Source organism: Engystomops pustulosus, chromosome 3 (genome assembly GCF_040894005.1).
Source record: "Engystomops pustulosus chromosome 3, aEngPut4.maternal, whole genome shotgun sequence".
In the NCBI taxonomy this organism is placed as follows: domain Eukaryota; kingdom Metazoa; phylum Chordata; class Amphibia; order Anura; family Leptodactylidae; genus Engystomops; species Engystomops pustulosus.
This window is the reverse complement of record NC_092413.1, coordinates 234,782,682-234,808,394: the sequence shown is the minus strand read 5'-3', so window position 1 is coordinate 234,808,394 and position 25,713 is coordinate 234,782,682. Positions and strand designations below refer to the sequence as shown.

The 25,713-nt window shown below is 49.9% G+C and overlaps 1 protein-coding gene across 9 annotated transcripts in view; it reads right to left on the bottom strand.

The window, feature by feature from the left end:
• Window positions 1–3,716: 3,716 nt before the first annotated feature.
• The window catches only part of LOC140122804 (uncharacterized), a 37,781-nt gene continuing 15,784 nt past the window's right edge, over window positions 3,717–25,713 (bottom strand). For 7 of the 9 annotated variants that reach the window (XM_072144015.1, XM_072144014.1, XM_072144016.1 and 4 more), the window contains 5 exons: window positions 21,729–21,829; window positions 20,947–21,282; window positions 20,745–20,868; window positions 14,920–15,084; window positions 3,717–5,109 (listed from right to left, as the gene is read on the bottom strand). In XM_072144015.1, coding sequence (XP_072000116.1) covers window positions 3,764–5,109; window positions 14,920–15,084; window positions 20,745–20,868; window positions 20,947–21,282; window positions 21,729–21,800 — 2,043 coding nt within the window. In that variant the 5' untranslated portion in view covers window positions 21,801–21,829 and the 3' untranslated portion in view covers window positions 3,717–3,763. The other 2 variants (XM_072144018.1, XM_072144019.1) reach the window with 2 other exon arrangements.

Sequence of the window (25,713 nt, the reverse complement as noted above, 5' to 3'; positions counted from 1 at the left end):
TGTGTTTTTGTGTAGTGTACTATCTGTGTATGTATATGTAGTGTTTGTGATGTTTTTGTGTAGTGTACTATCTGTGTATGTAGGTGCGATGTCTCATCTACATGTGAACATTATGTACAGATTTATTAATACTGACCCCCCAATAGCAACTTCTATCATCTATTTTATAAAGAGTTTTTTTAAACAATATCATGTGTTGTGGTCACATTGTCTGTATCCATATTGTGTCAGGGGGACTGTGTAACAGTATGGAATGAGTGAGAATCCCACACGAGGCAGAGGGCCACGAGGCAGAGGGCCACGAGGCAGAGGGCCACAAGGCAGAGGCACACTAGGCAGAGGCACACGAGGCAGAAGCACACAAAGTAGAGGGCCACGAGGCAGAGGCACACGAGGCAGAGACACGCAAGGCAGAAGCACGTGAGGCGGAGGGCCATGAGGCTGAGGCACACAAAGTAGAGGGCCACGAGGCAGAGGGCCACTAGTTATCGAATGGGAAATGGGCAGAATTTGGAAAAATAAAACAGCCTCAATACAAGTTTTTTCCCTTTAATTTTCAGTTCAGTTTCACACTGGAGACATAAATAATTCTCAGAAATCGGCACAACTTGTACAATGAACGATGAAGTAAAGAGACTCGGGGTAGCTGTATGATAATTGGCTGCTGCGGTCGCCTCCTCGCTGGACACATGGATGCTCAGAGTCCTGTCCACAGCATCGTGACCAGTCCCACGTGTCGTGGAGGCTTGTTGTACATGACCATGTGCCCTCTATCGCCTTCTATTACAGGGTGCGCGGCGCAGTACAGTGCATGCGCTGAGCAGCCCTGCTGCAATTTATACATCAGATCCTATTTGTGCCGAGATTTACATTGTGGTAATTTTTAATGGGCAGCGGCAGGGGCGTAGCGCCCACCCATTAATGCCTTATGGGTCTTGAAGGACATCTACCACCTGCTCATCGGCCCTATAACGGATGCTTGTTACCTCTAGGGCAGCGGTGGCGAACCTATGGCACGCGTGCCAGAGAGGGCACGCAGAGCCCTCTTTGCAGGCACGCGTACCATCTCCCCATTCTCATCAAAGTCGGAGCTCCGGCTCTGTCCTGATCAGTGCCCGCCCCTCCTCCTCTTCAGCCCGGGAAGTGGGAAGAGAACAGAGTGAGGCAGCTCACAGAACGGAGCTGACAGCAGCAGAGCAGAGATACAAGGTCAGGAGCTGCTGGGGCTGCTCACACACAGAGATACAGAGGTCCTGGCAGGTGACACTAAACCAACTATAAATACTTGTGCTTTAGTGTCCCATATCCCCCTGTGTGACAGTCTGTGGCCACATTGCCTGTATCTGAAGTGCTCATCACCTGCAGATGGCGGCCAGTGAAGCCAGGACAACCCCACAGTAAGCACCCTATGTACAATGTAAGTGGGTGCTATGCTGCATCACTGGCCGGGTCGTGCAGGTGATGAGCGCTGCGGACAGAGGCAAGTGTATATGTGGCCACAGACAGCTCTCATATGGGTGATCCCAAATCCACCTGTGCCTCCACCCCACAACAACCACTTTGTCCTACAAACCATCTCCCAAAATGCTACTTTTTTGCCATTTTGCAACATGTAATAAAATGTTATGAAAAGTGGTCAAATGGGTGTACAGTCCTCAAAATGGTAGCACTGAAAGCGCATCTCATATCACAAAAAATTACACCACAAACAGCTCCGTACACCAAAGTATGAGCGGTTTAAATTTTTGTAAATGTATACAAACATTATTAAACCCATGTAAATATATTACCCCTGTGATCATACCGACCCACAGAACATGTCGTTTGGGGTGCACAGTGGAAACTGTAAAATCCAAGCCCACAAGAATATGTCACAAAGGCATTTTTTTTAACCAATTTTACTGCATTTGGAATTTTTTACCACTTCCCAGTACAGGGTATTGGATACTAAATACCATCACTATGAAGTGCAATTTTTTACGCAGAGCTCTTTCAGGGTGGGGAGTAAAAATGGAAACGCAAAAACAAAAAGGGGGTAAAGATGGCAACATTTGGTCCATGAGCAGCTAACTTATCACACTCCCCTAGTCCCTGCATCTACTCAGGACTGCTGTCACTGTATGGGGGTAATGTTACTCAGTATATGGCGGTAATATGATATTCATTGCTATATTTGTATAGCATAGTATAGCAGTACTATGGGTAACATTGGCCTTTCTATAGTCTTTATTATTTGATGCTATTTATGTGGTTGTAAAGGTGGCAGCATCATATGGCAGTATTATTTGTCTTATTGTTAGGTGGTATTGTGGCCCCATTGGGCTAAATTTCTGTGTTGGCACCTCGCGATAGAAACGTTGGCTTTGGTTTGCAGTTTGGGCACTCGGTCTCTCAAAGGTTCGCCATCACTGCTCTAGGGCAATGGTCCCCAACCTTTTTGTATTCAGGGATCAGCTTAGCCCCAAATTTTTTTTCGACAGATCAATAAGATTGTGTGCCCAGCAAATACCCCATATCTAACTCCAATCCATATAATGTGCCATTCCCTGCATCCGCCAATCTAAAATTCTCCCTTTTCTGTAGCCTCCTTTTTATAACCTAATAGTAATATCTGCGTTACAGCCCCCCCATAGTGATGTCCCCATTGCAGCCTCCATAAAAATGTCTCCATCGCAACCCCATAGTATTGTCCCCATTGCAGCCCCCCATAAAAATGTCTCCATCGCAACCCCATAGTATTGTCCCCATTGTAGCCCCCATAGTAATGTCCCCATCGCAACCTCCTCATAATGTCCTCACTGCAGCCTCCCATAGTGATGTCCCCATTGCAGCCTCCATATAAATGTCTCCATCGCAACCCCATAGTATTGTCCCCATTGTAGCCCCCATAGTAATGTCCCCATCGCAACCTCCTCATAATGTCCCCACTGCAGCCCCCCATAGTGATGTCCCCATTGCAGCCTCCATATAAATTTCTCCATCGCAACCCCATAGTATTGTCCCCATTGTAGCCCCCATAGTAATATCCCCATCGCAACCTCCTCATAATGTCCCCACTGCAGCCCCCCATAGTGATGTCCCCATTGCAGCCTCCATATAAATGTCTCCATCGCAACCTCCTCGTAATGTCCCCATTGCAGCCCCCCATAGTAATATCCAAGTAAAAAACTGTAAACTCCCCTCTGACACTGCTCTTCTCTCTCTTCCAGAGGCACGTCTATGCGTGGTGCGCACCAATACGTGGCTGATTACGTCATACTGTGTGCACATAGATGCGCCTCGGGGAGAAGTGGAGCGTCAGACGTGACTATACAGTTAATTTAAGTTCTTTTGGCTGCTGCCCGGTCTCCAGCGTAATCCACGGTGCCCGTAGTCTAAAAAAATAAGTAAATTAAGTAAAGAAATATGTAAATTAGGGTCACCTGAGCACCTCACGGCTCCTCCGCTCCTTAATTATTCATGCCCCCCTCCGTTTGCTTGGCCAGGCAAGAGAGAAGTTTTCACGCATGCGCAAGATTTCCAGACAGCCGGATGGCATGTGGGCGCATGCATAATAAAGGAGGGGAGGAGCCATGAGCCATGTCACCTGAGCGCATCATCCCCTAGAGGTAACAAGCATCCATTATAGGGCAGTCCCCACCCGTAATCAGCGGGTGGTCACGTGCCAGAAACCGCAACTCGCTGTGACGACAATTTATTCCACATGATTCATCATCTTTTGTTTGTTTTCTGTGTTTCATGACAAAAATGGACGTGAACTGGTTTATCCTGTGTGAATTCTCTCATGTAGAACAAGATTTGATTTTCTTGTAAAACATTTCCCACATAGAGAACAGGAATAGGGCTTCTCCCCTGTGTGGCTTCGCTCGTGCGTAACAAGGCTTGACTTATTTATGAAGCATCTCCCACATTCTGGACATGGATATGGCTTCTCTCCCGTGTGAACTCTCTTGTGTAGCACAAGACTGGATTTGTCTATAAAACATTTCCCACATTCTGAACATGTGAATGGCTTTTCTCCAGTGTGAATTCTCTCATGTGTAACAAGACTTGATTTAAGTGTAAAACATTTGCCACATTCTGGACATGGATAGGGCTTCTCTCCTGTGTGACTTCTCAGATGTGTAACAAGATCGGATTTATTTACAAAGCCTTTCCCGCACTCAGAGCATGTAAATGGCTTCTCTCCCGTGTGAATTCTCTCATGCAAAACTAGACTAAATTTCGTCCCAAAACATTTTCCACATACGGAGCACGGATACGGCTTCTCTCCCGTGTGAATTCTCTTGTGTGTAATTAGGTTGGATTTATTCACAAAACATTTCCCGCACACTGGACATGAATACGGTCTCTCTCCCGTGTGACTTCTTTTATGTCTAGCAAGATCTGATTTATTTGTAAAAGATTTCCCACACTCCACACATAGATAGGGCTTCTCCCCTGTGTGACTTCTATCATGTCTCACAAGATCGGATTTATTAAAATAGCTTTTCCCACACATGGAGCATGTAAATGGTTTCTCTCCTGTGTGAATTCTCAGATGATTTTTGAGTTTTGCTTTTGCTGTAAAACCTTTCCCACATTCAGGACACGAATAGGGCTTCTCCCCTGTGTGACTTCTCTTGTGTATAATAAGATGGGATTTTTTGATAAAACATTTTCCACATTCTGAACATGAATACGGCTTCTCTCCGGTATGAACTTTCTTATGATCCGTGACTTTGGATTTCGTACTAAAGCATTTACCGCATACAGAACATGAAAATGGCTTCTCTCCTGTGTGACTTCTCTCATGTATGATCAGGGCTGATCTGTTTGTAAAGCCTTTTCCACAGAGTAAACATGAATATGGCTTCTCTCCCGTGTGAATTCTTTTGTGTGTAAAAAGACCTGAGCTATATAAAAACTGTTTTCCACATTCCCCACATTGGAACTTCTTAGCCGCTGTGTGTCCTGTATCGGTGGTGACCACGTGTGACGGGTCAGGATGAGGAGGATTAGATGATGGATCTCCTGGAGGATCATTACTGAGGTCTTCTCCTGTACAGTGCTCAGTGACATCTTTTACTGATAACGTGACTCTTCCCCCAGATTTCATACCTGGATCTTCTGTAAAAATAAAATACATTGGGAAATTGTTTTGCTTGTGTCATAAGGAAGAGAAAAAACTTTCAACATTCATATTTCACTCAATACACACAAAAAGCCAAAGTCAGAAGAGGGTCCATCAGGACGGAGAAGCCGATGCCCTTCCATATATTTCCCATTCATCTGGCTCCTCTCTTTTCTGTGGCCCTGACACATTAGGACTCCGGGGCCACTATTATCCCAGAACTCTCCTACATCATTGGAGAGACTCACCTGCTCGCCAAGACCCCAGTAACCCTACCCAGAATGTATTGTCACGGTACGTATGGATGATCACATCTACCACCAACGACGCAGGTGCAGGTCACCACACTCTGACCAAATCGACAGGAGAGTTACATTGGAAGGACCATGACCCATTCCAGGTAGGACATGGATGATCTGAGTGAGAGTTCAGGCATCCATCACTAACCCTGGGAGAAAGGAGATGAAGGATCTTGGAGATCAAAAAATAAAAAAAAGATTTTCTGTGTAGAGAAGAATAAAGCTAAAAGGACATGGATGAGGTGGGTGGGGCTTGAGATTTACAATAACTTGTATCAGATTCCAATGTTGGCCTAAGGGACCCCACAAGATCTGTCAGAATCCCCTGAAGACGCTGCACCGATCCACCATGGCCTGGGGCACCTGTGGACTTGTCACCCCACATCTGGGGAAGGGACGGGGCAGCGGGGGTAGTCATTGTCATGGCTGAACCAGTAATAACTTCACTGAATACCAAGAGTTTTATCAGAGTGTAGACATCGCTGAACAAACTTTCTAGATTCTATGTGTAACGTGTCCACTGATTACTGACAATGTACAGTATATTCCCCATAAGTGTCCAGCCAGGGAGGCTCAGATATATATTAGTGCAACACCCTCACCGATGCAAGGCAGAGGAGTGGTTGCGAATACATCCCACCATGTAGCTTGCAGCCTGTGTAGGGTCTGATCAGCTCCACAACATGTCACTACATGTCACTACAAGGCAGGAGTTAATTGTTTTGTGTGATGTCATATGTGTCAGCCAATCACATGTGTTACACTCTGTTTCTGTGAGCTGAGATGTAATTGGAGGAGTAGCCACCACCTGACCAGTGGGAGTAACAAAACCCCTGGTCAAAAAACTTCTAGAAGCAGAAGAAGACTGGAGTTAATCCAGTGAAGTCAGTCTTAGGCTAGAGCTGACACAGCTCAGTTCAGCTAAGCAAGTCTGTGCAGCCAGCACACCAGACAAGAGCAGGTGAGCCCAGCTCCCTGCCTGACTGTAGTGAGTTAGGGAGTGAGGAAAGGGGTATCATCCTACCTTCAAGGGGGATACCTGAAGCAACCTAGGATAAGCTGAAGCATCCTACTAGGACACAGCTACCTCCCAGCCTGCCATTGCATCCAGGCTGATGATCCATCCTGTGGCTCCCTCCAACTACATCTCCAGCATTCCAACATTCTGTCAAGGCACGTTGCTACGGTTCCTGTTGGTTCCAATAAAGAACTGTAAGTTGTTTTTGTTCAACCTCTGCCTCCGTCTGGTCCGTGCTACTATGGCTGTCACCATCACGGGCACCCTATCCACCACACAGAGACTCATACTCTAGACCCCAAAGGGTTGCCCCAGGGAGAACCGCTATAGCAGCCTCTCCCTCATCATTTCCTGCCAACACCACCCTGCTGGAGACCTGCCATGCTGTAGGACAGCCCTCCGGTTCCCCATACCAAGCACCGTGACACTAGCGTGCCTAGGCCGCAATCTCCAGCCACTCAGGTACTGCGGGCCCCGGCTGACTCCAAGCCCTAGAAGAGGCTAGGCCCCGGTGGGGGATGTTGCAAGTGGCGTCATGAACAGGATATATACTTCTGTGCCTTATTCTGGCACTATAGACTGTACTTTATTACAAAGACTGTGCTGCCTAACCCTGCTGCCATCCGGGTTTAGGCCCAAGTGATTGTGTGCATTACTACTTTGAACTGTGTTATACTGCTGCCACGTGCTGTCGAGCACCGCTCCAGCACTCAAGAGGTTAAACCCTGCAAAGAACTTTGTCAGCTCTGCTACATCCGATGCTGCCGCGCCTCAAACATTTACCTCAGAGGCGTGTGGCGCAGCATGGAATTCCAGCCCACCAAATCCTCACTGGCGGGAACTCCAGAGTCGTCACCAGGCTCCACCCCTTGCACGTGAGGCACGAAGGACAGTAGAGGAGGAGCTGGAGCGTGTGCGGCCAGCAACGAAGAGGGTTAGTCGGCCATCTTGGATCTTGGTGCAGGCCGCGCCTGAAGCCTGCCAGCAGCAGGGACTGGGACTGGAGGAGAACACCGCTGAGCATCACCAAGCCCCTGCTGCCTGCCGAACATCGGGAACCGAGTCCTTCATGTACCAGAGCTGTCCTGTCACCGCGGCTGATCCTAAGTGAGTACCGCTGGGGAAGTTAAAGAGGGGTAGAGATTGTTTCCGACGCTAGGTTATTGGCTCACCTCCCAGGGAACAGTGACTGTGTCTTAAAGTGCCCACGTCCCATTCTGGCCATCGCCCATAGCAACGGACATTGTGTAACCCTGCAGACTTCCCTCAGCTAGGCCAGTCATGTCCGCCCAGGACGAAGATACGGGACTGGAGCAGGTCCCGTCCCCTGGTCCCTCCTCAGGGTACCGGAGCATGTTAAGCCCTCCAGAGAGTCCTTTCACCCCTGCTACAGCCAGGGTCCCTGGGACCCCCACCATGATGCCTCTGACTATGCCCTACTATCTGGGGGCCCCCTGGTTACCCCACTACGAGGGAGAATCACACACGCTCCCTGAATTCAGAGACAAATTGTTAGCCACCTTCGCCCTGTACCCGCTCACAGAGGAACAGAAAGTGGGCATCCTAACCGGGCAGTGGAAAGGACCGGCTCTCCAGGAAGTCAAATTTTGGCCCCGAGAACAGCTTCAAAATGTGGTCCAAATTCTCAATAGGCTGCGCAACACCTTTGACAGAAATTCTTTGGGAAAAGACAGGAGCCTCAAGAGTCCCTTAGAGACTTTGCCCTCTCCCTACAGGAGACATGGAAGGCCATAACCCGTCTTGATCCCAAAGAGGCTGAAACCTCTGACCAAACCCTGAGGGAGCAATTTATTAATGGACTTGTTGATAGAAATCAAAGGTGTCAACTAAAGATCATCTCTTCTCAACATGCCCAGGCCTCTTTTCTTGAGTTTAAGGAAATTGCCATTGACATATTAGGGGACCGACCGCCTACTGAATCCGCGGAAATAGAAGACTCTGCTCTAGCTTGCCATCCAACGCAGCCGACATCACCTACTCCTGTGACTACGGAAGCAGCTGGCTTAGCAGGACAGGTCCCTAATCTGGCAGACACCCGCATAAAATACTCGATCGGTTGACCCAGTTGGAAGTGACTGTCTCTGCTATGAGGAAGAAACCTCCAGAGAACTCTGTACGGTCAGCTACCCCTCGTGACTCCCCGGCTAAACAGCGCCCAAGAGAAGTGAAGTCGTTAAGCACCTGGAGTCACAAGGAACCCCGCCAGCGGTGCAGCTACTGCCATAAATATGGGCATGAAGAGGATGGATGTCGTCAGTTAAACGACAAACCCTTGGAGCTAAGGGACGACCTCCAAGGGAAGAACCTGTAAGTCCCCGAGATCCCAACTGGATGCCCAGGTTCGTGGGGACTCGCCCCATGGTTCATGTAACCATCAACGGAGTTACCCTACCAGCCTTAATCGATACCGGCTCTCAAGTGACCAGCCTCCGGAGTGCTACCTTTGAGAAATGCCGTGGAGGAGCATCCTTAGTCCAGCCTCCCAAGGACACATCCTGTGTCATGTAACCATCAACGGAGTTCCTGTGACATCCTGTGACACATCCTGTGTCATGTAACCATCAACGGAGTTACCCTACCAGCCTTAATCGATACCGGCTCTCAAGTGACCAGCCTCCCAAGGACACATCCTGTGACACATCCTGTGTCATGTAACCATCAACGGAGTTCCTGTGACATCCTGTGACACATCCTGTGTCATGTAACCATCAACGGAGTTACCCTACCAGCCTTAATCGATACCGGCTCTCAAGTGACCAGCCTCCGGAGTGCTACCTTTGAGAAATGCCGTGGAGGAGCATCCTTAGTCCAGCCTCCCAAGGCTTACTTGAACATTATTGCTACAAACGGAAAACCCGTACCCATCCGCGGCTACTGGGAGCCTACACTAACCATTGGAGACACTGAGTTAACCAGACAGGGCGTAGTGGTGACACAAGTGCCCGAAAATGGTAACTTCTCCCTGGTACTGGGTACCAATGTCCTCCGCAACTGCTATCCTGAAGTGCTGAAGGCTCTCCACGACTCCCTGCCAACCGTGCCCAACGGTTCCCGGAAGGTAATTCAAGAGACTATGCAGGTTCTAGCGGCGCAACAGAAATTTGCTGGCCCTAATGGAGAAATCTGCAGAGCCCGGATCAAGGATCCACAACCTGTCTGCCTTCAACCTGGGACTGAGATGTTAGTATGGTGCCGAGCCTGCATGGGCGTCCAAGGTCAAGACTACCAGGCTATGGTAGAACCTCTACCAGTTGATGAAGACCTACCCATCCTAGTCACCAGGCGCCTAGTCACTGTATCACAAGGACAAGTACCCATTCGACTACTAAATGTGGGAGACTCCCCTGTAGATCTGAGAAAATATCAAGCTGTAGCCACTCTCTTCAGCGTCCATCCTGAAGACTTAGTGGAAACCTCTCTGTCTGCTTCCCAACAGTTGGAAGTAAAGCAAAGTGCTGAAGGTGAACCTGCCGAGCAATCCTGGTGGCTTGAGCTCAATATTGCAGACAACGATTTTACTCCTGCAGACCAAGTACAAGGTGTCCTGGATGTCGTTATGAAGCACCACCAGGCCTTTAGCAAACACCCACTGGATTTTGGGCAGACTACCCTGATCCAACATACCATCCCTACCGGCTATCATCCTCCTATCAAAGAGCGATACCGTCCTATACCTCCAGCCCGCTACCAAGATGTGAAAAAGCTGGTACAAGAGATGAAAACAGCCAACGTTATCCGGGAGAGTCACAGCCCATGGGCTGCCCCGTTGGTCCTTGTGAAAAAGAAGGATGGAACCCTTTGATTCTGTGTTGACTATAGGAAGATCAACAATATCACCCACAAGGATGCCTATCCGCTGCCTCGAATTGAGGAATCCCTCGCAGCTCTAGGGTCAGCTGCCTACTTCTGTACCCTGGATCTAACCAGTGGCTACTGGCAAGTGGCCATGGCGCTGGAAGACAGAGAGAAGACGGCTTTCACCACCCCAATGGGCCTGTTCGAGTTCAACAACATGCCGTTCGGGCTATGCAACGCCCCAGGCACCTTTCAACGGCTGATGGAGAGATGTTTTGGTCATCGAAACTTCGAGACCGTCCTGCTATACTTGGACGACATCATCTACTCCAAGACTTATGAAGACCACCTCCACCATCTGGCTGAAGTCTTCCAAATCCTGACCCAACATGGGTTGAAGGTCAAGCCATCCAAGTGCCACCTGCTACAACCTAGCGTCAAGTACCTGGGACATGTGGTGAGCGCTCATGGAATTGAGCCAGATCCAGAGAAGATTGCAGCTGTCCACGACTGGCCTACCCCATCAACCATACGGGACATCAAAAGCTTCCTGGGATTTGCCAGTTATTACAGGCGTTTTATCCCGAAGTTTGCCCAGCTGGCGGCTCCCCTGCAAGAACTCCTAAGGGGCCTGCCAAAAGAGAGCCAACGTTCCCGAGTATCCGTTGAGTGGACAGCCGAATGAGAAGCTGCCTTCCAGATGCTCAAGCAATGGTTGACTGAGCCTCCGGTGTTGGGATATCCAGACTACAATCTGCCTTTCACCCTATACACCGATGCCAGCAAGCAAGGCCTAGGGGCTGTACTATCCCAGCTCCAGAACAGAACTGAAAGGGTTATAGCCTACGCCAGCCATTCCCTCCGAGAACCAGAGCAAAACGACCAGAACTACAGTTCCTTCAAGTTGGAGTTTCTGGCGTTAGTCTGGGCTGTGACCGAAAAGTTCAAGGACTACCTGGCTGCATCCTTCTTTACTGTCTTCACAGAAAATAATCCCTTGGCGCATCTGAACACCGCTCGTCTTGGAGCACTGGAACAACGGTGGGCCTCCAGACTTGCCAACTTCAACTTTACCATCAAGTACCGGACTGGTAAGGCCAATGACAACGTCGACGCTCTGTCCCGTCTCCCTGACCAGTGGGAGGGACGCTCCACGGATGCTCAGTGGGAAGATGTGGAGATGCCAGCGTTCTATGCCCGGTTTGTGCGTCAAGATGCCCAGAGGGTTTACTCCTTACCGTCAGACGCAGCGCCAGCTACTCCTCAAGAAGAGTCAGAGCCCCCTGCGGAAAAGGACCTCTGGATGAGTCTTCAGGCTGATAGCCACGCCATAGGAGAAGTGATGGACTATCTCTCTAGTGGACGAGTGCCTGAAAGAATCCACCGGAGAAGAGCTGATGGAGAACTGTCTCAATTGTGGCGCCAGAGAAAGACTCTGAACATGCATCAGGGTCTGCTAAAGAGAAGAACTCTGGATCACTTATGACCGGCTGTATCAAATTGTGATTCCCAGGAGGGACGCCAAGATAGTACTGGATATGTACCATAACCAGTCCAGACACTCCGGCGCTCAGAAGACTGAAGCCACCCTCCGAAGGCGCTTCTACTGGGTCAACATGAAGCCCGACATCGAAGCCTGGTGTCGAGAATGCCCAGCCTGCGCCATCGCTCGAGGAGAGCGACACAATCAAAGGGCCCCTCTACATCCCATTGTGAGCCAACGGCCCTTAGAGATCCTGGCATTGGATCATGTGAAGTTGGAGCCCAGCAGATCCGGTCACACTTATGCTCTCACGATCATCGACCACTGTATTTTGTGGTTGCAGTACCCGTCAGAGACCTATCTGCAAGGACCACCGCAGCAGCCCTGTGGAAGAGCTTCATCCTCCCCTATGGCTGTCCGGACCAGCTCCTTACGGACCAAGCGTTTGAGTCCCAAGTCTTCCAAGAGCTGTGCATTCTATATGGCTGTAAAAAGCTAAGGACCACAGCCTATCATCCCCAAGGCAACGGGCTTTGCAAAAAATGAATCAGACTCTAATCAACATGCTGAGGACTCTGATCCCTGCAAAAAGGGCTGACTGGCCGAATTAGTGTACCTGTACAACAACACCACTCATTGCTCCACAGGATACACCCCGTATTATCTGATGTTCGGGAGACACGGCCATCTCCCTGCTGATATGACCTGGGACATGGAGTCCCCTAATTCCCAGTCTTTACTCCCCCAGACTGACTGGGTTCACGAACAGCAGAGGCGCCTGGCGGATGCCAGAGAAGTTGTAGATCTGCGGTTGGAAGAGGGCCGAGAGAAACAAAAAAACGACTTTGATCGTAATGCCTGTGCTGAGCCTTTTGCCCCAGGAGATGGAGTGTGGCTGCGCAACAACCATCCCACCAGTAAGCTAGATGGGCGTTGGGAGCGTAAGCCATACCTAGTTAGGGACAGTCTCTCCCCTGAAGTCTACGAGATTTCAAGAGGAGGCCGTCCACTACTCCGGGTACATAGGAACCGGCTGAAGAAATGTCTTCGTCCTTTTGCCCCTATGTCCACACCTCTCACCTCGACCCCCAACTTACAGACCTCCTTGTGTTCACCTACCCCCAGTTTCTTAGAACTTGTGACTGTGCCTCAACTCTGTGTTGTTGTTTCCACTCCAGTAAGAGGTACCCCGGAGAGACCATCATCCCCACCGCAGTCTCCAATACTGCTACCTGTGAAGGATGATCCGGCTCCAGAGTCTGCAACCCCTGAGGCATCAGAGGCAGCTGAGACTCTGACTCCAGCACCTGACTCAGAGGAGGATGATGAGGAGGTTGTTATCTTCTCCCAACTGGAACTTCGGAGGTCTCAAAGGGAGACAAAAGGTAAAGCTCCTGCGTAAGTGCAGGAGTATCAACTGGTGTCACACAGAAGGAGGAGGCAGGTACGCTTTTCTGACACTGAAGTACTCACCACCGAAGAAGATACTGATTAACCCCTGATGGGCTGTAGCCCTCTTCAGGTACTGTGCCTATTGTACATATGATTTATTTCTTCTACTATCCCAGTTGGGCTGAATAGCCACCTATCCCATAGAGCCAGAAACTGTCCTGAGACTCTACCCCTATTTACTTATCTCAGTCAAGAGACATACCTTGATAGCACCCTTTCCTCTGCACAGCAGAGATTCCTACAAAGGACTCTGTCCCTCTACACATAGAGGAGACCCTTTGCTTTCTTTATTGCACTTTTCCCCACATCAAGGGCTGTACCCAGAAGATGGACTTTGCAATTAAAGACCTTCTGAGAGACTTTTGCCAATTCAAAGGAAAAGTTGCTACTTTATTGCTCTTGTATTACACTTAATGCCTTCCTTTTAGGTATGAACATTCTGCATGCACTATTATGCCTTTTCCTTTTAGGGTAAAGAGACATTTACTATTCTGCTACCCTGAGTAGCCTACCTCTGTAACGTTTGCAACGTTATGTTTAAGATGTGTACCCATTGAGCTCCTAAGCCAATGTGAGTTTACCAAAATGTTTGCACACTGTCAATTTATGCCAGTAGTTTGCACTAACCTTTCATAGGCTTTTCAGATTGTAGTGTGGCTGTGTCGGACTGTCTCTATGTAAACCCTGACCGCAATCTTATGCCTCAAACCGAAGCTTCGTAAGTGGGGGTAGTCCGTAAACTGCGGGTCCTAAGGGAACTGGGGGTGTTAAAGATGTAGCACCTGGATGCCACTCATACAAGGGTAAGAATGTCAGTCGGCAGGTACTTATACATTTGTATAATGTCTTATTGTGTCACATATGCCAATGTAATGCATATCTACACTACATATTTGTCACCAGGGAAGAAGTGTTTATATAACAAATATACAGGCCCTGGTGCAAGGAGTGGATTACAGTACATGACATCACACCTTTCCTACTGTACAGTTTGGTTTAATGGCGTTAGCGACCAACTGTCACACTTCACATTCACATGTCCTTGTCTTAGTCTGACACCAACCCAGGTGCCTGTCTCCAGGAACATGGGCAGTTTGTCCCTACAGATCATGTAGCCTAAACTTCACAGAAGTGCCCCTTTTGTATCTACCTCTACCGGCCATCACTTGCACGGACCCCCCCCAGAGGTTCCCCGCTGCTGGCCAGCGGTTGGTCCTTTGCGCCCCAACCAGTCCATAGTCGAGCCAAGGGCGGCTCTTTCAACTGCCCCAGGGGTCAGCTGCATGTGGTCCTTTCTGTTTGGTATGGTTTTTTTAGCTCAGTCTTACTATTTGTATGTCTACTAAGTGTTACTCATCACTCTGCATCTCCATATTTATATGGAATAACATTACTGTGTAGTGACTTTGCTTTGCCTACCTTTATGCCCTTGAAGGCGGTTATTCTTGGACACATGCATTTTAATTTTAACATTGTAGTCTGTCCATTATTGCTTTTTGATCATTGTTCTTTATGTCTTTAATAAAGTATACGATTTGTAATATACCCTGAGGGTGTTGCCTCCTTTCTGCTCCAAGTATTTGGTTATGCCCCGGGGGTATGCCACACCCTCGCCGATGCAAGGCAGAGAGGTGGTTGCGAATACGTCCCATCATGTAGCTTGCAGCCTGTGAGTGTGATCCCAGCTCCCTGCCTGAGTGTAGTGTGTTAGTCAGTGAGGAAAGGGGTATCATCCTACCTTCAAGGCTGATACCTGAAGCAACCCAGGAAAAGCTGAAGCATCCTTCCAGGACACAGCTATCTCCCAGCCTGCCATTGCATCCAGGCTGATGATCCATCTTGTGGCTCCCTCCAACTACATCTCCAGCATTCAACCATTTGTCCAGGCACGTTGCTACTGTTCCTGTCGGTTCCAATAAGGAACTGTAAGTTACTTTTGTTCAACGTCTGCCTCCATCTGGTCCCTGCTACTACGGCTGTCACCACACAGAGACTCATACTCTAGACCCCAAAGGGTTGCCCCAGGGAGAACCGCTATAGCAGCCTCTCCCTCATCATTTCTTGCCAACACCACCGTGCTGGAGACCTGCCAGGCTGTAGGACAGCCCTCCGGTTCCCCATACCAAGCACCGTGACAATAGCGTACCCAGGCCGCAACCGCCAGCCACTCAAGTACTGCGGGCCCCGGCTGTCTCCTGGCCCCTAGAATAGGCTAGGCCCCGGTGGGGGATGTTGCACATCGCTCGCGTACTACTGCCACGGCTGCTGTGGGGAGATGGGGGGAGGAGCAGTAGCAGCTCCATGAGCAGCAGCTTAAGTCTGGATTCCTTATTCAGCAACTTCCTTCACCCGCCTAGTGAGGAGGGTAGCAGCCACCAGCAGCAGCAGGACATGGAGCAGATCCTGCACCAGCAGGTGGTGGCCTACTTGGACACCAGTTTACCACCTCAGCCAAACTTGATGTGTGGCCACAACTTGCGGAGTTTGCAGTAGAGAACCTGTCCTGCCCGGCCAGTAGTGTGGCATCAGAGCAGGTGTTCAGTGCGTCGGGGGCCATCGTTACCCCAGCAGAACCCGCTTGTCCACCCGTAATGTGGAGAGACTAACCTTTGTCAAGATGAATCAGGCTTGTATCGGCCAGGATTTCAACTCACCAATGCCTTATGCATCAGATTAGATCAGCCATGACGCCTCCTCCAAACGTTGAGAAATTAGTCTGGGTTCTAACTACCTGCCTCAGCCACTATTCTGATACTGCCACCCGCCTGATGCCGCACATCTGCTGCCAGTTGCACCATCTGCCTCCTACCGTCTTTACCAGGGACTGGAATTGTCTGCCACCTCCACACTATATCATTGTACCACCCTGCGTGCTCCTGCTGCTGCTGCCACTTCCACATTATATCATTGTGCCACCCTGCGTGCTCGTGCTACTGATGCCACCTCCAGAGTATAGCATTGTGCCACCCTGCGTGCTCCTGCTGCTGCTGACGTCACCTCCACATTATATCATTGTGCCACTCTGCATGCTCCTGCTGACGCCACCTCCACACTATATCATTGTGCCACTCTGCGTGCTCCTGCTGCTGCTGACGCCACCTCCACACTATATCATTGTGCCACTCTGCATGCTCCTGCTGCTGCTACTGATGCCACCTCCAGACTCTATAATTGTGCCACTCTGCGGGCTCCTGCTGCTGCTACTGATGCCACCTTCACACTATATCATCGTGCCACCCTGTGGCCTACCATGTTGCCACCACTTCCACACCTCTGACCTCATGCTGCTGCTGCTGGTGCCACCTTTGGAGTTCTTTTTTGTCAAAGGCCAAATAGTTTCAGGAAAACTGTAATGTGTTATGGATGCAGCGTCTCTAATCTACAAATTAAAATAGAAAATTTCAACTTCTAATGCATTTCAAACTTCGTCATTGTGCCACAATGTGGCCTCCTCTGCTGTTGGCTATATGGGCTCCTGCTGCTACCACCTCCAGACTCTGTCATTGTGCCACCCTGCGGGCACCTGCTGCTACTGATGCCACCTCTACACTATATCATTGTGCCACTCTGTGGCCTACCATGGTGCCGCCACCTCCACACCTCTGACCTTATGCTGCTGGTGCCACCTTTGGAGTTCTTTATTGTGAAAAGCCTGATTTTTTCAGGAAAACTGTAATGTATAATGGCCAATTGAAAGAGGACACTGACGCGTGAAAAGAAGAGCAAAATGATCAGTGACGTTAATGCAGAATTACTGCCGACACCCTCTCCACTCTTTAGGGGGGTTTCTCCACGTATCCGCGTGTAACAGAACAGGTTCTGTCGTAATCTATGGAATCATCTGATGTCAGTGTAAAAAGAGTGCACTCTTTGATGTTATAGTGGGATCTTGGCCCTCAGCTCAGGCCTTTCAAGCTGGCACAGACGTTACCTTGTCAGGCTGTGTTCCCGCTTCACTTATTTGGGGAAGTTGGCCTATGTAAGTGCACATGGAAGTGAAGAGTGAAGCGATTCTAAGAGTGGCTGCTGTCATGTGCATGTCATACTAAAACACAGACCAAACCGCGCTCCCTATGCATATTTAAGCATGGCACAACGTTCTACAACACCCTACAGGCTCTCTGCAGCCAGGAAGTACCTGGTTTTTAACGTGATTTGTCATGATTCGATCCAAATCAATTTTTTTTAAAAAATTCAGCAAATCGGGACGAACCGAATTTTAACAAATTCGCCCATCTCTGGTATGCTTTTATGTGGTTTCATTGGGGACCCCTATATGTGCATATTTGTGCCTCTATTTTCTATTATTGGTCCTCCTTAATTGATGTTTGGTCACACTTTCTTCTTCACCGCCTTTATTCACTTGTTTTTCCTATCTCAGCCATCACTCCTTTTTTCACACTTGTGCTTTCTTTGGCACTTTTTTCTTAATTCTTTTCCAGCTCTTTTTCTTACCATTTCCGACTTTAATGCACGCCCCCCCCCCCCCCTTTGCCCTGATATCTTCATATGTATATATAAAAATATTCTTTTACTCATCTGTATATATATTTAGTCAACAGTTAACACCTCCGGATTGGGAGTAGCGCACACACCTCCGGATTGGGAGTAGCGCACATTGGGTCAACACTACCCGGATGTTTACATTAGCGCCAAATGTTGAACATGCTCCCGCAGCTACAGGTGCTCTTTGTAGTGGGTGGGTCCCTCCTGGGTTGGTATTTATCTATGGGCCACGTTCACTATTACTTCACTTGCCCCTGAAGAAGTCACAAGCATGTGAAGATATGCGAGGGGTCTGCTTGCCTTCCCTTCCTTCTGCCCATTCCCTCCACTTTATACTATGGGTATGACATCCTTGACATTTTTTTGATCTGCTTGCAGGCATCAGTTGGGCATTTGTCTGTATTGACTGTATTTATTATCATTGCTGTACTTTTTGCTACACTGACATTATTATCATGTTGCGTCTATTTTTTCAGGCAGTTTGGTAGGTGTATGGGGCCCATGCATGCCTCTTAGCCCTAGATGGTTGCATACACCTTACGGTGTAATTTTATGTGTTTTTATCATTGTCCTGTATGTCTATTGGTGTTACATGTATTCTAATAAACATATTTTACGCATCATCTGCCGTCTTTTGTGGTGCATCTTGGATGCGGGGACTTTACTGATTAGGTAGTGCCCGTCGTTGTTTTGCCTAGGGTGCCATTGAAAACATCATCAAAAGTCACAAAAAAAACCACAGCTCCATGCACCAAAGTATGAAAAAGTTATTAGCGCCAGAAGATGGCAACATGAAAAAAAAAAAAAAAGTAAAGGAGATTTTAATTTTTGTAAATGTATAAAAACATTAGAAAACCTGTACAAATTTGTTATCCCCGTGATCGCACCGATCCAAAGAATAAAGTAGACATGTCATGTAAGCTCTTGTGCCCCCCCTCATCCTCATAGACCAGTGGTGGTGAACCTATGGCACTGGTGCCATAGGCGGCACTCGGAGCCATCTGTGTGGGCACCCAGGTCATCACCCCAGAATGAAGTTCACCAGACAGGACTCAAAGAATCTTCCTGGAGAATCTCCCTACAATATTAGACGAATTTGCCCTCCTCCTTTCAACTGTGTTGGTGTCCTTAGGAGGCTGAACCATTGAAAATTGTCAAAGAAAAAGGAGAAATAAATTACTGCTTAAATTGCTGTGCTGGCACTTTGCAATAAATAAGTGGCTTTTAGTTGAAGTTTGGACACTCAGGCTCTAAAAGGTTAGCCATCGCTGTCATAGATTGTAAGCTCTTATGTCCCCCCTCATCCTCATAGACTGTAAGCTCTTGTGTCCTCCCCTCATCCTCATAGATTGTAAGCTCTTGTGTCACCTCCTCATCCTCATAGACTGTAAGCTTGTGTGTCACCTCCTCATCCTCATAGACTGTAAGCTTGTGTGTCACCTCCTCATCCTCATAGACTGTAAGCTCTTGTGTCCTCCCCCTCTTCCTCATAGACTGTAAGCTTGCGTGTCACCTCCTCATCCTCAGACTGTAAGCTCTTGTGCCCCCCCTCATCCTCATAGACTGTAAGCTCTTGTGCCCCCCCCCTCATCCTCATAGACTGTAAGCTCTTGTGTCCCCTTCATCCTCATAGACTGTAAGCTTGTGTGTCACCTCCTCATCCTTATAGACTGTAAGCTCTTGTGTCTCCCTCATCCTCATAGACTGTAAGCTCTTGTGTCACCCGTCATAGACTGTAAGCTCTTGTGTCCCCCTCATCCTCATAGACTGTAAGCTCTTGTGTCATCCCCTCATCCTCATAGACTGTAAGCTCTTGTGCCCCCCCCTCATAGACTGTAAGCTCTTGTGTCCCCCTCATCCTCATAGACTGTAAGCTCTTGTGTCTCCCTCATCCTCATAGACTGTAAGCTCTTGTGTCACCCGTCATAGACTGTAAGCTCTTGTGTCACCCGTCATAGACTGTAAGCTCTTGTGTCCCTCTCATCCTCATAGACCAGTGATGGCGAACCTTTTAGCGGCCGAGTGCCCAAACGGCAACCCAAAACCCCCTTTTTTATTGCAAGGTGCCAACCAAAAATTAAAGCAGTAACTTATTGCTCCCTGTTCCTCAACAACGTTCGATCATATTAGCCTCCTGAGGACAAGATGGAAAATTTGCATCATTTTAGCTTCTTTCCAGTGTCCCTCTGTACTCAGAGAATAGTGGGGCCAGCAGAAGGTCCTGCTGGGGTGGTGGCCCGAGTGCCCACAGAAAGGGCTCGGAGTGCCGCCTCTGGCACCCGTGCCATAGGTTCGCCACCACTGTCATAGACTGTAAGCTCTTGTGTCACCCCCTCATCCTTATAGACTGTAAGCTCTTGTGTCACCCCCTCATCCTCATAGACTGTAAGCTCTTGTGTCACCCCCTCATCCTCATAGACTGTAAGCTCTTGTGTCCTCCCCTCATCCTCATAGACTGTAAGCTCTTGTGTCCCTCTCATCCTCATAGACTGTAAGCTCTTGTGTCACCCCTCATCCTCATAGGCTGTAAGCTCTTGTGTCACCCCCTCATCCTCATAGACTGTAAGCTCTTGTGTCACCCCTCATCCTCATAGACTGTAAGCTCTTGTGTCACCCCCTCATCCTCATAGACTGTAAGCTCTTGTGTCACCGCCTCATCCTCATAGACTGTAAGCTCTTGTGTCACCCCCTCATCCTCATAGACTGTAAGCTCTTGTGTCACCCCCTCATCCTCATAGACTGTAAGCTCTTGTGTCACCCCCTCATCCTCATAGACTGTAAGCTCTTGTGAGCAGGGCCCTTACTCCTTTTATTTTCTGTATATATGTCCCCTAGGTTTTGTAAAGCTACAGAATATGATGTCACAGATTATTATTATAGGGGCAGTATAGACGGAAAAGAGTCGAGGGCCTAGGACTGAGCCCTGAGGAGCCCGACAGTAATAGGAGATGAGAGAGATCACGAGAAGGAGACTCTGAAAATGAGATCAGAGAGATTGGAAGAAAACCAAGTGATCCTTAAAGTGGGTCTATACACTATAGTCAAGGGAGGACTTACCATGTGATGTGCGGGGCCGGGGGTCCTCCATCATGACGTCCTGGTACCGGTCCTTGTGTCCCTCTATGTACTCCCGCTCCTCCATGGAGAAATACACAGCCACATCCTGACACCTTATAGGAACCTGACACACACAATGACACAGTCATCACCCAGACCCCTCCAGTGCCGGATCATTTCCCAGCATCCCCAGCAGTGTCACCTCTCCAGACAGCAGCGCAGTCATCTTCATGGTCAGTTCTAGGATCCTCTGCTCATGGATCAGGGAGAGAGGGGGAGGCTCTGTGATGGGGCCCCGGCTCCATCCTCCTCCTCCTGGCTCTGTGATGGGGCCTTGGCTCCTGCTCCCTCCTCCTCTTGGCTCTGTGATGGGGCCCCGGCTCCATCCTCCTCCTGGCTCTGTGATGGGCCCCCGGCTCCTGCTCCCTCCTCCGCCTGGCTCTGTGATGGGACTTCGGTCACATCCTCCTTCTGGCTCCTGGAGATGGTTGCTGGTGGCCACACAGTCTTCAAATGTTTTCTTCAACAATATATAAGCCTGTGTATAGAGAGACAATATGATAAGATCAGTGCCATCTCCAGTATTCTAGTGACTGTAACCTGTAATATTTTATACTCCGGACATCCAGGGCTCTTCTGGACTCTGATTCCATCCTTTGGCAACAGTATAAAAAATGTATACGGTGTAATATTAAGGTCACACTAGAGACAGAGGCCACGTTCCGCTATCGGACCCTCATGTTACCGGCCCTTTTCTCCTGGTTGTAGTATTTCTACTTACCATAATAAATCATATTGCCCCTATAACATGATATTGGTGGTGGGTTTCCATGTGCCGCTTTCTGCTCTCCCAGTCTTTCCAATTACTTGGAAGGTCTGGAAGCTGTTCTAGAGGATGTGGGCTTCTTCCGCTCTCTTCCTATTATGGAGCCTCCCCCGATGTCTGACTGGTCATAAAGATGATAGAAATGTGGACGCCATTACCTCTCCGCTCAGCAGGGAGATGATCTCCAGGGCGAGGCTGAATATTCTTCTGGAGATCTCATCCTTGTCCATCCTTGGTGGTCACTCAGGAGAAGGAGCGTCTGGAGGAGAAGATGAGGAAACTGGATGAGCTGGAGGGTCTAGTACTGCGGGCCCCTCACCCATACAGGGGCCACATTATGTGTGACTTGCAGGAAATCACTGATCATGAAGTGCTCTTAGCTGTAACACACCCAGATATGTTGCTCTGCAGAGCAAAGAGCTTTCATCCTTCTACATCTTTCTGCTGGGTGATGGACGACCAAACCAATCAGCTGCAGGGTCGGTGTTCTACTCTATGTCTCTTTGTACCTGCATCCATTGTGCTTTTTGTTGTGTATTCTGGCCCTTTCTTTGCCTCACAATTCTGTACCTCGCTTTTGTCTGTCATCTGTTCGGGGCATGTACCTAGAGTAGGAACTATTGTCCAGTTGTCACCTGTGGGTGAGCAGTAGCCATGGTCAGCGGTTCTGGATAAGGTAGGAGTTACTTTGTTCTGAAACTGAAATTATCAGTCGTAACTTGTTAAAAACCACGTAAAAAATGTGCATGAGTAAATGTGCATGATAAAGATGCATAGAACAGAAAATCTAAAGATTAAGGCACAAAACTAGGAATCCATTATGTATCATTAAGATTTCTTTAGTAGTACAAAGACAAACAAAACAAGCATATTCACCCAACGTATCGGTCACGCAGAACGTAATTAAAAGAGCCATAGAGTACACAGTTCACCTTATGTAGCAGATCTTTTTTGACCCAGTTGTCATCTGTCGGGGTAATAGATAGGTCAGATTCCCATGTTTCGACGAACCCTGGCTTCCCTGGGACGAGTCCTCCAGTAGGATGCTATACAGTCCGGAGAAATCATGTTCCGGTGGGGATGGGTCCTTACAAAGGAAGCCAATTGCTGTTACTCCATACAGAGTAATAACACGATTCAAGGCCCTTAGTGAGTCCAAGGGTTGGAGCTGTGCATCAACAACTATACGCCCCATCCTTATGTCACTGCCTGCTTCCCAACAAAGGAACCTGTGTCTACCTATCCTTGGGGGAAAAGACTGGGTCTTGCCAGTGTTCCCTGCGAGACTACTGTATCCCAAGCTTGGGAGAGGTATGAGGAGAACAGAGAGTGTGAGAGCTCTGGCAGTCTGTGGGCTGGTAGGAGCTATGGTATGGAGCTTAAAGTGGGGTGGACTAGGTAAATTTCTAGCTGAACCCACTGTTTTGTTCAGCATGGTAATGCCAATCTAGTAGTCACTGTATTAGGGCTATGGTGTGATATTTTTAGGGTTCGGCAGGCCCAACCATAGGAATCAATTATGTCCAATTTAGAAAGAGGATAATTTAGCTTTTACCAGACTCCTAGAAGCACCATAGAAGTTCCCTCATTTGCAGGCCAGGAGACAGGATCACTTGAATAACTTCTTATTATTAACAGGAGGAGAATAAATGTCTATGCTGCCTCCAATACCCCATAAAGATTTCAGACAGTGTTTCACCTGAGGGGTTAAAATGCTGATCTTGTTTTCAATTGATTTATATAGTCAGACTGGTAAGTACAAGTTGTTGTTTTTTTCATAGACTTGAGTATTAAAGTTTGGGTTTTTCAGCACATTTTTTGTACATTTTATAGTCGGGTATATACGGTATGTGGAAATAACCTACAGGATGGCTGCATAGTGGCCATCTCTCCTGTACAGGGGCGCCGCATAGTGACCCTCTCTCCTGTACAGGGGCGCCGCATAGTGGCCTTCTCTCCTGTACAGGGGCGCCGCATAGTGGCCTTCTCTCCTGTACAGGGGCGCCGCATAGTGACCCTCTCTCCTGTACAGGGGCGCCGCATAGTGACCCTCTCTCCTGTACAGGGGCGCCGCATAGTGACCCTCTCTCCTGTACAGGGGCGCCGCATAGTGGCCTTCTCTCCTGTACAGGGGCGCCGCATAGTGGCCTTCTCTCCTGTACAGGGGCGCCGCATAGTGGCCTTCTCTCCTGTACAGGGGCGCCGCATAGTGGCCTTCTCTCCTGTACAGGGGCGCCGCATAGTGGCCTTCTCTCCTGTACAGGGGCGCCGCATAGTGGCCTTCTCTCCTGTACAGGGGCGCCGCATAGTGGCCTTCTCTCCTGTACAGGGGCGCCGCATAGTGGCCTTCTCTCCTGTACAGGGGCGCCGCATAGTGGCCTTCTCTCCTGTACAGGGGCGCCGCATAGTGGCCTTCTCTCCTGTACAGGGGCGCCGCATAGTGGCCTTCTCTCCTGTACAGGGGCGCCGCATAGTGGCCTTCTCTCCTGTACAGGGGCGCCGCATAGTGGCCTTCTCTCCTGTACAGGGGCGCCGCATAGTGGCCTTCTCTCCTGTACAGGGGCGCCGCATAGTGGCCTTCTCTCCTGTACAGGGGCGCCGCATAGTGGCCTTCTCTCCTGTACAGGGGCGCCGCATAGTGGCCTTCTCTCCTGTACAGGGGCGCCGCATAGTGGCCTTCTCTCCTGTACAGGGGCGCCGCATAGTGGCCTTCTCTCCTGTACAGGGGCGCCGCATAGTGGCCTTCTCTCCTGTACAGGGGCGCCGCATAGTGGCCTTCTCTCCTGTACAGGGGCGCCGCATAGTGGCCTTCTCTCCTGTACAGGGGCGCCGCATAGTGGCCTTCTCTCCTGTACAGGGGCGCCGCATAGTGGCCTTCTCTCCTGTACAGGGGCGCCGCATAGTGGCCTTCTCTCCTGTACAGGGGCGCCGCATAGTGGCCTTCTCTCCTGTACAGGGGCGCCGCATAGTGGCCTTCTCTCCTGTACAGGGGCGCCGCATAGTGGCCTTCTCTCCTGTACAGGGGCGCCGCATAGTGGCCTTCTCTCCTGTACAGGGGCGCCGCATAGTGGCCTTCTCTCCTGTACAGGGGCGCCGCATAGTGGCCTTCTCTCCTGTACAGGGGCGCCGCATAGTGGCCTTCTCTCCTGTACAGGGGCGCCGCATAGTGGCCTTCTCTCCTGTACAGGGGCGCCGCATAGTGGCCTTCTCTCCTGTACAGGGGCGCCGCATAGTGGCCTTCTCTCCTGTACAGGGGCGCCGCATAGTGGCCTTCTCTCCTGTACAGGGGCGCCGCATAGTGGCCTTCTCTCCTGTACAGGGGCGCCGCATAGTGGCCTTCTCTCCTGTACAGGGGCGCCGCATAGTGGCCTTCTCTCCTGTACAGGGGCGCCGCATAGTGGCCTTCTCTCCTGTACAGGGGCGCCGCATAGTGGCCTTCTCTCCTGTACAGGGGCGCCGCATAGTGGCCTTCTCTCCTGTACAGGGGCGCCGCATAGTGGCCTTCTCTCCTGTACAGGGGCGCCGCATAGTGGCCTTCTCTCCTGTACAGGGGCGCCGCATAGTGGCCTTCTCTCCTGTACAGGGGCGCCGCATAGTGGCCTTCTCTCCTGTACAGGGGCGCCGCATAGTGGCCTTCTCTCCTGTACAGGGGCGCCGCATAGTGGCCTTCTCTCCTGTACAGGGGCGCCGCATAGTGGCCTTCTCTCCTGTACAGGGGCGCCGCATAGTGGCCTTCTCTCCTGTACAGGGGCGCCGCATAGTGGCCTTCTCTCCTGTACAGGGGCGCCGCATAGTGGCCTTCTCTCCTGTACAGGGGCGCCGCATAGTGGCCTTCTCTCCTGTACAGGGGCGCCGCATAGTGGCCTTCTCTCCTGTACAGGGGCGCCGCATAGTGGCCTTCTCTCCTGTACAGGGGCGCCGCATAGTGGCCTTCTCTCCTGTACAGGGGCGCCGCATAGTGGCCTTCTCTCCTGTACAGGGGCGCCGCATAGTGGCCTTCTCTCCTGTACAGGGGCGCCGCATAGTGGCCTTCTCTCCTGTACAGGGGCGCCGCATAGTGGCCTTCTCTCCTGTACAGGGGCGCCGCATAGTGGCCTTCTCTCCTGTACAGGGGCGCCGCATAGTGGCCTTCTCTCCTGTACA